This window comes from Cherax quadricarinatus, chromosome 2 (genome assembly GCF_038502225.1).
Source record: "Cherax quadricarinatus isolate ZL_2023a chromosome 2, ASM3850222v1, whole genome shotgun sequence".
Classification (NCBI taxonomy): Eukaryota; Metazoa; Arthropoda; class Malacostraca; order Decapoda; family Parastacidae; genus Cherax; species Cherax quadricarinatus.
In genome coordinates, this window is record NC_091293.1 from 75,642,270 (window position 1) to 75,654,993 (window position 12,724).

Genomic DNA, 12,724 nt, shown 5'->3' on the forward strand with positions numbered 1-12,724 from the left:
CACTATTAAGAACAAGGAAAACTAAAAATGTACAATATTTTTAATATACCAGTTATAGAAATTACTGCATTTTTTAGAGCCATACATTACTATAATTCATATGCTAAAATTTCAAATCCTAAAAAATTATTTACAATTATATAACAAAACAAAAGCAACACATTTCCAATGAACACCAACAGCCTTACAATAATTTACCTGTTTAGCTTCAATAGCTGAAGTGTACTCCCGGCCAAAGCTAAGCTCTGTAATAGATACATCATCAAGAATGATGTTGAAGTCTTCTGCTCGCTGAGTTAGGTCTCGGCGAATCATAAGTGAAACCTGTAATGTTGAAAACCTCTAAATACAATATCAAATAAATTATTGTAGTGTTTATATGCAAGTAATCACACCTTTGACTGAAAAAAAAAGAAGCAAAAATACTTCAAACTTATGTTTAATCACTTCACTGGCTACAGTATTATGTGCTAAGCTCAACTCACTCAGATAAGCTGTGAGCCATAAGATACAAGACATTGGGTCGATGCATTAAGTGTGCACTACAAAAAAATCCTGCAGCACGCAGTGCATAATGAGAAAAAACTGTGACAGTAGTTTGGTTTAAAACAGCGACTGAGGTGAATTCTTATTTTTTTTTTTTTTAACAAGTTGGCCATCTCCCACCAAGGCAGGGTGACCCAGAAGAAAGAAAAAATCCCCAAAAAGAAAATACTTTCATCATCATTCAACACTTTCACCTCACTCACGCAATCACTGTTTTTGCAGAGGTGCTCAGAATACAACAGTTTAGAAGAATATACATATAAAGATACACAACATATCCTTCCAAACTGCCAATATCTCAAACCCCTCAAACTTCCCATTTCCAGGACTCAAGTCTGGCTATATAAAATAACCGGTTTCCTTGAATCCCTTCACTAAATATTACCCTGCTCACACTCCAACAGCTTGTCAGGTCCCAAATACCATTCGTCTCCATTCACTATCTAACATGCTCACGCACGCTTGCTGGAAGTCCAAGCCCCTCACCCACAAAACCTCCTTTACCCCCTTCCTCCAACCTTTTCGAGGGCGACCCCTACCCCGCCTTCCTTCCCCTATAGATTTAAACGCTCTCGATGTCATTCTACTTTGATCCATTCTCTCTAAATGACCAAACCACCTCAACAACCCCTCTTCAGCCTTCTGACTAATACTTTTATTAACTCCACACCTTCTCCTAATTTCCACACTCCGAATTTTTTGCATAATATTTACACCACACATTGCCCTTAGACAGGACATCTCCACTGCCTCCAACCATCTCCTTGCTGCAGCATTTACAACCCAAGCTTCATACCCATATAAGAGTGTTGGTACTACTATACTTTCATACATTCCCTTCTTTGCCTCCATAGATAACATTTTTTGCCTCCACATATACCTCAATGCACCACTCACCTTTTTTCCTTCATCAATTCTATGATTAACCTCATCCTTCATAAATCCATCCGCTGACACGTCAACTCCCAAATATCTGAAAACATTCACTTCTTCCATACTCCTCCTCCCCAATTTGATATCCAATTTTTCTTTATCTAAATCATTTGATACCCTCATCACCTTACTCTTTTCTATGTTCACTTTCAACTTTCTACCTTTACACACATTCCCAAATTTGTCCACTAAGCTTTGCAATTTTTCTTTAGAATCTCCCATAAGCACAGTATCATCAGCAAAAAGTAACTGTCACTTCCCATTTTGTATTTGATTCCCCATAATTTAATCCCACCCCTCTCCCGAACACCCTAACATTTACTTTTTTTACAACCCCATCTATAAATATATTAAACAACCATGGCAGCATTACGCATCCCTGTCTAAGACCTACTTTTACCGGTCGTATTTTTGGTTTCTTGGTCTCATTTGACAGAATGGAAGATATACATGTATTACAGAAATACTGATGATTTTGATTTTTTTTTTAGAACTGAAAATAGCTTGAAACTGAGCTCAATGTAGCAGAAAGATTTGTTTTTTGCCAATGTTCAAGAGTAAACAAATCAGTCATGCATCCAATACACGTCCAACCGGTGGGTCAAGTAAGCATTCACGAATGCACTGGTATTATTTATACAATTATTACGATACTGCATAACAGTAAATTTTTTTTTTGTTTGAATAAAAAATCAAAATGGGATTCATGTGTAAAGCCTGGAAACATAACTGAGGAAATTTTATTTTAGTGCCAAGAATGCCTGAATTGTTTATTCTGGACCCTATTTTGAAATTTGTGTGAAACTGGCCAAATTACCAATTTCTGATCACACTATTGGGTAGTTGAAATACTACTTGATTGGGCGATTTCTTGTGTTCAGTCGATAAAAAAGATATACAGTGGACCCCCGGCTTACGATATTATTTCATTCCAGAAGTATGTTCAGGTGCCATTACTGAACGAATTTGTTCCCAAAAGGAATATTGTGAATTAGATTAGTCCATTTCAGACCCCCAAACATACACGTACAAACGCACTTACATAAATACACTTACATAATTGGTCGCATTGGGAGCTGATCATAAAGCGGGGGTCCACTGTACTAGCAAAAGAGCTAAGAATTTGGTCGACTGGAACAATGCAAATGGCCTTAACCCCTTAACTGTCCAAAAGCAGATCTACGCTGTTACCACTAGCACTCCGAACATACATCACCGTTTTATTTTGCCTGCCTTCAGATTTGGAGAGAGAGGCCTGAGCGACCTAGATATGAATGTATCTGTGCACTCAGTGTGTGCCACATAAAAAAAATCGGGGACCCCGTGGTACCACATGGTAGCACCAGTTAGTTTCATTTCCATCTTGGGTCAACATCATGGCAAATCCCCATGATTCATTCACGCCTCGTCATATCAACACACTCTTACTCAAGGAAAGTGATACAGAACATGAGTTTAGTGGATCTGAGATCAATGTGGCCACTAATGATCAAGGAATTAGTGAAAATATTGACAATAACCCAGATGACCCACAGCCCATCACCTCGGGTGGCTAATGTGGCCATGCCAGACCCTCAGCCAAGCACCTCTGGGGTGGCCAGTATTACTACTCAAAGGCAACTACGCAAATGGAAATTATCGTTTTCTGTCAGTTTTGGTTGACAATAGTGAAAGTGATACAAGTGATGATGAGAATGATTTCATACCCTTAGAATTTTTGTCAAGTGATAGTAATACAGTGGACCCCCGGTTCACGATACTAATCCGTTCCTGAGAGCTCATCGTAAACCAAAAATATCGGAAAGCGAATCAATTTTCCCCATAAGAAATAATGGAAATCAAATTAATCCGTGCAAGACACCCAAAAGTATGAAAAAAAAAACTTTTACCACATGAAATATTAAGTTTAATGTAATAGAACAGTAATTACAATAACAACAATAACAATAAATACGTAACAATAAATAACGAAAGAATAATTGACACTTACCTTTAATGAAGATCTGGTGATGATTGATGGGATGGGAGGAGGGGAGAGTGTGGATGGTGTTAGCATTTAGAAGGGGAATCCCCCTCCACTAGGACTTGAGGTAGCAAGTCCTTTTCCGGGGTTACTTCCCTTCTTCTTTTAATGCCACTACGATTCTTAAATGTTTCAAACCAACCTTTGCTGGCCTTAAATTCACTCACATCACCACTAGTTGCAGACAATTTTTTTATCAAATTGTCATGCAACTGCCTAGCCTTTTCACAAATGATTGCTTGAGAGATGCTATCTCCTGCTATATCTTTTTCATTTATCCACACCAATAACAGTCTCTCAACATTTTCTAACACTTGCGGTCGCTGTTTCGTAATCACAGTTGCACCTTTTGCAAGAACAGCTTCCTTGATTGCCGTTTTCTTGCTCACTGTAGTAGAGATGGTTGATTGGGGTTTACTATACAACCTGACCAGCTCCGACACACGCACTCCACTTTCGTACTTTGCAATTATCTCTTTCTTCATTTCAACAGTCATTAGCACCCTTGGTCTCGAAGGGTTGGCACTGGGAGCTTTCTTGGGGCCCATGGTAACTTTTTTATTTTTTTTTTTTTTATTATCACACTGGCCGATTCCCACCAAGGCAGGGTGGCCCGAAAAAGAAAAACTTTCACCATCATTCACTCCATCACTGTCTTGCCAGAAGGGTGCTTTACACTACAGTTTTTAAACTGCAACATTAACACCCCTCCTTCAGAGTGCAGGCACTGTACTTCCCATCTCCAGGACTCAAGTCCGGCCTGCCGGTTTCCCTGAACCCCTTCATAAATGTTACTTTGCTCACACTCCAACAGCACGTCAAGTATTAAAAACCATTTGTCTCCATACACTCCTATCAAACACGCTCACGCATGCCTGCTGGAAGTCCAAGCCCCTCGCACACAAAACCTCCTTTACCCCTTCCCTCCAACCTTTCCTAGGCCGACCCCTACCCCGCCTTCCTTCCACTACAGACTGATACACTCTTGAAGTTGTTCTGTTTCGCTCCATTCTCTCCACATGTCCGAACCACCTCAACAACCCTTCCTCAGCCCTCTGGACAACAGTTTTGGTAATCCCGCACCTCCTCCTAACTTCCAAACTACGAATTCTCTGCATTATATTCACACCACACATTGCTCTCAGACATGACATCTCCACTGCCTCCAGCCTTCTCCTCACTGCAACATTCATCACCCATGCTTCACACCCATATAAGAGCGTTGGTAAAACTATACTCTCATACATTCCCCTCTTTGCCTCCAAGGACAAAGTTCTTTGTCTCCACAGACTCCTAAGTGCACCACTCACCCTTTTCCCCTCATCAATTCTGTGATTCACCTCATCTTTCATAGACCCATCCGCTGACACGTCCACTCCCAAATATCTGAATACATTCACCTCCTCCATACTCTCTCCCTCCAATCTGATATCCAATCTTTCATCACCTAATCTTTTTGTTATCCTCATAACCTTACTCTTTCCTGTATTCACTTTCAATTTTCTTCTTTTGCACACCCTACCAAATTCATCCACCAATCTCTGCAACTTATTTTGCAAAAACAGGCACCAAAAACAGTGATAATATGGATAATACGGAAAGTACCGAATGTATCCTTAGATGCGCACACACTGGCTGGCTTGTAAACACTGGCACACACCTGGCAGTTCAGGCCACACATGGACACGTCTCGTACGAACCACATCGCATACCGGGTTTTTTATCGGGAAGCAAGGCAATTTTTCTGCGATATAATGCATTGGTTACCGGATTTATCAGATACCGATAGCATCACGAACCGGGGGTCCACTGGATACATTATTCCCCAGTGAAGCGTACCTTCAGGCATCGTCGCCTACGTTCAGGCAGTGTGCCATATGCAGTCCTCAAGGGTTGTGGGAGATCATGATCGAAAACCCCAGCCACTGATAGTGATAGTGATCGTGAAGAATATTTGGGGATGGAGGAAGAGGTGGTGGTGACGGGTGGCATGGTGCTGTGGGTGGGCAGACAAAGGACAGCCCGGCACCCCCTCAACCATGTGCTGCCTCCATTCCCAATATACAAGAGTGTAATGGACAAGTGAAGTAGCAGCAGCAACACTCACAGCAAGAGGCATTCTTGAGCTTCCTCAGTGCTCGGGCTTCGGCCCAAAGCTGGGGTGTGGCTCTAAAAAGATCCTGTAGTGCTTTCTGCCTCTGCACCTCCTGGCCACCCCAAACACCTTTGGGGTGGCCACACCAGACACTCAGCCAAGCACCTCTGCTCAATGCCTTCAATATGTATGAAATAAACACTGGAAAATGACTTATGCAGAATTCACCCTCAATGTCATAAAGCAAATAGTAAAAAAGTATAGTACCATACCTGTACCTGCCCCTCAACAGCAACCTGTTCCCCAATCACAACCAGTGGGAGAAGTTCCAGACTGAATCCTCGCTAACTGTCACTACCTGATACCAATACCGTCTACCCCAAAAAAGAAGTATTCTCAGTAAAAGTGTTTTGTGTGTGCCAACACCACAAGGCGACCCCAACAGTGGAAGGATACACGATTCAAGTGTCAGCAATGTGGGGTGGCACTCCGTATGAATCCATGCGTCATGAAGTATCATAGAAACATAACTGGGACATGTAAATACCTTGTATATAGTTGCAGATAATAGAAGGTGAATCAGCAAGGTGTACAAAATCATCTATCAGTGTGTGTGTGTTTGTGACAATATGATTAATAATACTGTACATAATATTTGTGCCTAAACAACTCGCTATGAAATCAAAAGATCTACTATAAAATATAATTATCATATCCTAAAAACTAAGAAAATTAAAAAAATAAATGGAAAAACATGATATATTTGAAACATGTCTGCAAGTGGTAGCACTTCATGCTACCGTCAGATGAGCATCAAGTGCCAACTTCGTGGCCTTATATCTCCGTAAGTACTGACTTAAAATTTTTTTTTTTATCTTATTACATGTAAAAAATTCCCTTTTAATTTAAAAAAAAATCAAAATATTCGAAGCACTGGGCAAGAGAACAGATCTAAGTTTTGACAGTTAATGGGTTAAATACGACTCGAAGTGGGCTAAAATCACAAATGCGTAAATATTGCCGACACAGCATAATTTGCGAAAGCATAATTTTGTCAATTTTCCATCAAATTTTGAACTTTTTATTTTATTACCTTCAGAAAGATATTCTTTACCATTTCATAAGGCAATACCCAAAAAGTTTTTTTTGAAATTCCTAGAGTGGACAAGTTTCAGGTGGGGTCTAGATAGTGAAAGGGTTAATCAGCGATAAAAAAAAGGGTGCAAAACGTATTTTGCCTCGCCAAATGTATACTGTACTTGAATTCTTATTTAATTTTACAGTGTATGTACTGTATAACAATTTTTTTTAGTAATATTTTTATTTTAAGACATTTTATTACAAAAATATAAAAATGAAGTTGCTCTTTTTTAACCCTTTGAGGGGTCCATCCCATAGTTCAATTGCTTTGAAGACAGGGTCCAAGCCATAGTACTATGTCATGAGCTCAGCTCGCTCAGGTAAGCTGCGAGTGGTAAATTTGGGCTTAGATATAAGAGAATTCGTCTGTGTGGTAAGTGTGCACCTTATAAAACAAATCGTGCAGCATGCAGTGTACGAGGAAAAAAAAAACTGCAACCATGTTTTTGGATTAAAACAGCGACTGCAGTGTATTTCGTATGGTTTTTACGGTTGTATACTCAATTTCTTGGTCTCGTTTGATAGAATGGAAGATATATTACAGAAATAGAGATGATTTTGACTGGCTTTAGTACTCAAAGTAGCTTGAAACTGAGCTCAAATTAGCAGAAATATTCAATTTTTGCCGATGTTCTAGAGTAAACAAATCACATCACACATCCAATACATGTCAACTGGTGGGTCTAATGTGCATTCACGAATGTGCTGATATTATTTATACAATTATTACAATGTTGAATAACAGTAAATCTTCTATTTTTTTTGGTGTGAATAAAAATTCTTTATGTGAATAAACAATTGAAATGGAATTCACGTATAAAGCCTTCAAACGTAACTACTAAACAGAGGAAGTGTTATTTTAGTGCCATGAATGCCTGCACTGTTTATTCTGGAACCTATTTTGAAACTGGAATATTTTGAACGGTGTGAAATTGGCCAAATTACCAATTTCTGATCACTTTACTGGGTAGCTGATTGGGCACTTTATTGTACTCAATAGATAAAATGGAACACATACTAGCGAAACAGCTAAGAATTTGTTCTAGTGGAACAATGTAATTGGCTGAAAATAGGACTCAAAGTGGGCAAAATCGCTGATGCATCAATATTGCTGATACAGCAAAAATTTGTGAGAGCATAATTGTCAATTTTTTATCAAATTTCATAATTTTTGTTTTATTACCTTCAGAAGAAGATTCTCTACCATTTCATAATTTTTTTTTTTTAAATTCTTGGACCATGTGGGGAATTTTCAGATTAGGGGTCTGGACCCCTCAAAGGGTTAACAATACTAGATCAAATGTACAGTGGACCCCCGCATAACGATCACCTCCCAATGCGACCAATTATGTAAGTGTATTTATGTTAGTGCGTTTGTACGTGTATGTTTGGGGGTCTGAAATGGACTAATCTACTTCACAATATTCCTTATGGGAACAAATTCGGTCAGTACTGGCACCTGAACATACTTCTGGAATGAAAAAATATCGTTAACCGGGGGTCCACTGTATTTTAATTATAAAATAAAGATCTTAGTTTTTGGGAGGATGTGGAGATTGTTTACCAGTTACCAGTTACAAGGTTATTCAAGTCAATAGAGAAAATTATAGCTCCAAATATAATGGGGTAGTCAAGAGCAAGGTATGCCTGTACTGCACTATTCAAAATTGAACATACACAGTGGACCCCCGCTTTACGATCACCTCCCAATGCGACCAATTATGTAAATGTATTTATGTAAGCGCATTTGTACGTTTATGTTTGGGGGTCTGAAATGGACTAATCTAATTCACAATATTCCTTATGGGACCAAATTCGTTCAGTAATGGCACCTGAACATACTTCTGGAATGAAATAATATCGTAAACCGGGGGTCCACTGTATTTAAAAAATCCAATATGAATGTATTTTAACCCAATTTTGGATAATTTTGAACAAGAGTATCTGGGTTATCTATCTGAGCAACCAAGTTACAGTTGGGTTCATACAGCCCTCAAAGCCTACCTAATCAGGCATCTCCTACAGTAACCTGTTTGGTTTGATCATGTAGACTTCTACCTTTATTTTTGATTACTCACACACCAGCCATCAACAAGTTAGTGACCCAAAAATAGTTATTATTCACCTTTAATCAATCATTAGCAGTTTTGCTGAAATTGCAAAGATACTGCAGTTCAAATAACCTTCTCAACTGCAACTTCCTCGCCCCTCCCAAGTACAGGCACTGTACTACCCACCTCCAGGAATAATATCCAGGTAACAAGTTTTCATGAATTTTTTCATAAATGTTACCATGCCTCCCACTTCCAGAGCACTTAGTCATAAAAATCACTATTCTCCACTCATTATGATTTACAATGTTCAAACAAGTCTGCTGAATGCTTGAGCCCCTAGTGCTCAAGACATTACCCCCTCCCTTCAATCCTTGCTGGGATAACCCCCAGGACATCCTATCCTGCTCAATCCTCTCAGAATGCCCAAATCACATCAACCTCTTCAGCCTCTAAATAATACCTTTTGTAACCCCACACAGCTGGTAGCCTCCTTGCATAATGAAGGACCAGGGTTCAATCCTCAGCATTAATGAAAATGATGGTCATGTCTCCTTATACCTGCTGCCCCTCTTCACCTATCACTAGGCAGGTACATGGAAGTTAGGCGATCAGTGTGGGTCATATCCTAGGAAAGAGGATTAGAGGACCCCAATGGAAACAACAGTCATCAATGACATACTCACTTTAGTGGGTTACCCTGGGTTACTAACACACTGGGTTAATCTATGCTCCAAAGTAACTGCATAATATTCACATCACACACCACTCACAAACATCATCTCCAATGCCTCCAGCCTCTTCCTTGCTGCAGTATTTAAAGCTCGTATCTCACACTCCAAGAGAACGTGAAGAAGAATCTTCCCTCAGTAAGTCACGCATGTCATAAGAGGTGATTAAAGTGCCAGGAGCAAGAGCCTAGTACTACTACTCCTGTATAAATTACTAAATATGAAAAGAAGAACTTCCATTTCTTCTTTTACAGGTCACCCTGCTTTGGTGGGAGATGGCTGTTGGTATTAATTAAAATATACTCATAAAAGTGTTGGTACCACTATACTCTGGCACATTATCCATTTTTGCCTTTATACATAAGCTTTCTTCCCATATGCCTCAACACCTCACCTACCTCATCTTTCACAGAAGCATATCCCAACATGTCCACTCTTACCTTTGTCCTGGCAGTATATTTTATCTTATATCAGGTGGATAATAAAACAAGGTATAACAGATAAATAATTAGACTCACCTGCTGTCTCATGGTGATTAACTGAGCTGCATTGAATTTTGCTACAACAGATTTAAGGACCTCATTGCAGATGGAGGGAAGCACCTAAAGAGAACAAAATAAGCTTAAATGTCATTGTTACATATATTATTCACATAGTAGTGCTACTGTATATATATTGTACTCTAGTATGACCCAACTTCAAATGAAATTTGACTCCTGACTTTTTTAATAACGAATTTTTACTTTTTATTAGGGATGGGATCATACCAAAATTTTTGGCTGGTACTGATACTCAATTTTCAGCCTATACAGATACCCAATTTTCAGCCTATACAGATACCCAATTTTCAGCCTATACAGATACCCAATTTTCAGCCTATACAGATACCTACATTTTTTTTATTTTTAAAATTACAGGTACCATCCGACTTACGACCGAGTTCGGTTCCGAGAAACCGGTCGTACGTCAAAATGGACGTAAGTCGAACTTTACTACTGAATATCAACATCACATTTTTGTAATGACTATTTTATTGTTTTATTTTGGTATTTCATGTTTTACTTTACTTTTTATGCAGTTAGTACTGTATTTTATACTGTAAGGTTTAGGATAAACACTGTACAACACAAACAGTTGTTTATTTCCCAGAAATTTGGCATAGAAAACAAGGTCGTAAGTCGAATGGTCGTATGTCGAGCACGTCATAAGTCGGATGGTAGGTGTATAATGACTGTTTAATATATGTACAGTGGAACTCCGGATTTCATAAGCACCAAATGTTGTACATTTTGGATTTAGATCACTTTCTTGGCTGAAATTTTGGTCCGGATTTCGTACCTCCACCTGGAAATCGTACATATCAGATGCGTCTGCTCATATGTTTGTGACTGTCTGCCTTTGTTACTCATTGAGTAAACATCACTCTGCGCGTTCATCCAAATCATTTCGTAATTATCCATTGTTTTATGTGCTTGCAATTGCTAAATAAGCCACCATGGGGTCAAAGAAAGTTCAGAGTACAAGCCCTTTGATAAAGAAGGCGAGAAACACGATAGAATTCTTCAGTGATTCTACAATATGTACGATACTAAAGCAGCAGGAGTCGATACAGGCAATAATACCAGCCAGCAATAAAGTGTAGCACTAAGACTAACAAGTAAGTTAAGTGATTAAGCGATAGAAAAAGGACGACACGAAACTAACTACTCCAATGTTGTTAAGAGGTTTATAGGGCTAATGACAACATACGCCACCCTGCGCTATCTTCCACAACCCTAAACCTCTGCCAGCATCTCCTCCAGAGTAAGCATGTACTATAGCATACATACAATAACCACTTTGTCTTTACATTCTCTCTTATGCTTTTATACAAGATAAAGAATCAAACACAAAGTGGGAGTTGTCATAGTTGCTCTTTGCTGATGACACGGTGCTTTTTGGAGGTTCTGAAGAGAAGTTGCAGAGGTTGGTGGATGAATTTGGTAGGGTATGTAAAAGAAGAAAATTAAAAGTGAATATAGGAAAGAATAAGGTTATGAGGATAACAAAAAGATTAGGTGACAAAAGACTGGATATCAGATTGGAGGGAGAGAGTATGGAGGAGGTGAATGTATTCAGATATTTAGGAGTGGCCGTGTCAGCAGATGGGTCTGTGAAGGATTAGGCGAATCACAGAATTTATGAGGGGAAAAGGGTGAGTGGTGCACTTATGAGTCTGTGGAGACAAAGAACTTTGACCATGGAAACAAAAAGGGGGAATGTATGAGACTATAGTTGTTCCAACACTCTTGTATGGGTGTGAAGCATAGGTGATGAATGTTGCATCGAGGAGAAGGCTGGAGGCAGTGGAGATGTTATGTCTGAGGGCAATGTGTGGTGTGAATATAATGCAGAGAATTCGTAATTCAGAAATTAGGTGTGGGATTACCAAAACTATTATCCAGAGGGCTGAGGAGGGGTTGTTGAGGTGTTTCAGACATGTAGAGAGAATGGAACAAAACAGGATGACTTTGAGAGTATAAATCTGTAGTGGAGGGAAGGCAGGGTAGGGGTTGGCCTAGGAAGGGTTGGAGGGAGGGGGTAAAGGAGGTTTTGTGTGCGAGGGGCTTGGACTTCCAGCAGGCATGCATGAGCATATTTCACAGGAGTGAATAGACACAAATGGTTTTTAATACTTGACGTGCTGTTGGATTGAGCAAAGTAACATTTATGAAGGGATTCAGAGAAACCAGCAGGCCGGACTTGAGTCCTGGAGATGGAAAGTACAGTGTCTACACTCTGAAGGAAGGGTGTTAACGTTGCAGTTTCATAACTGTAGTGTAAAGCACCCCTCTGGCAAGACAGTGATGGAGTGAATGATGATGAAAGTTTTTCTTTTTTGGGCCACACTGCCTTGGTGGGAATTGGCCAATGTGTTAATAAAAAACAAAATTTCTTATTTATAAATTATGTAGTACATTGTTTCAATGATTTCCTTATGAAACTGATGTAGTGTAGTTAGCCTCACAAACACAATGTTTTCTCTTATAATAATGGGAAGATACATAGTCACAGCAGAAGAGAGAATGGCAGCTGCCGCAGCCACCACTAATCACAAACGTAATATTTTATTAATTTTTGAGCATATATCATGTTTCTATGTTATTAATATTGTTTATTATGTCATATTAGATGAATTGTGACAGATAAATAAGCCGCAAAGTTG

The 12,724-nt window shown here is 39.2% G+C and overlaps 1 protein-coding gene across 1 annotated transcript in view; it reads right to left on the reverse strand.

Moving 5' to 3' along the window:
- The window catches only part of Phb2 (prohibitin 2), a 55,082-nt gene that overhangs the window by 22,822 nt on the left and 19,536 nt on the right, over positions 1-12,724 (reverse strand). The window contains exons 4-5 of the mRNA XM_053776268.2: positions 10,038-10,121; positions 199-324 (exon numbers count right to left, since the gene is read on the reverse strand). Coding sequence (XP_053632243.1) covers positions 199-324; positions 10,038-10,121 — 210 coding nt within the window. The remainder of the gene's footprint in view (positions 1-198; positions 325-10,037; positions 10,122-12,724) is intronic.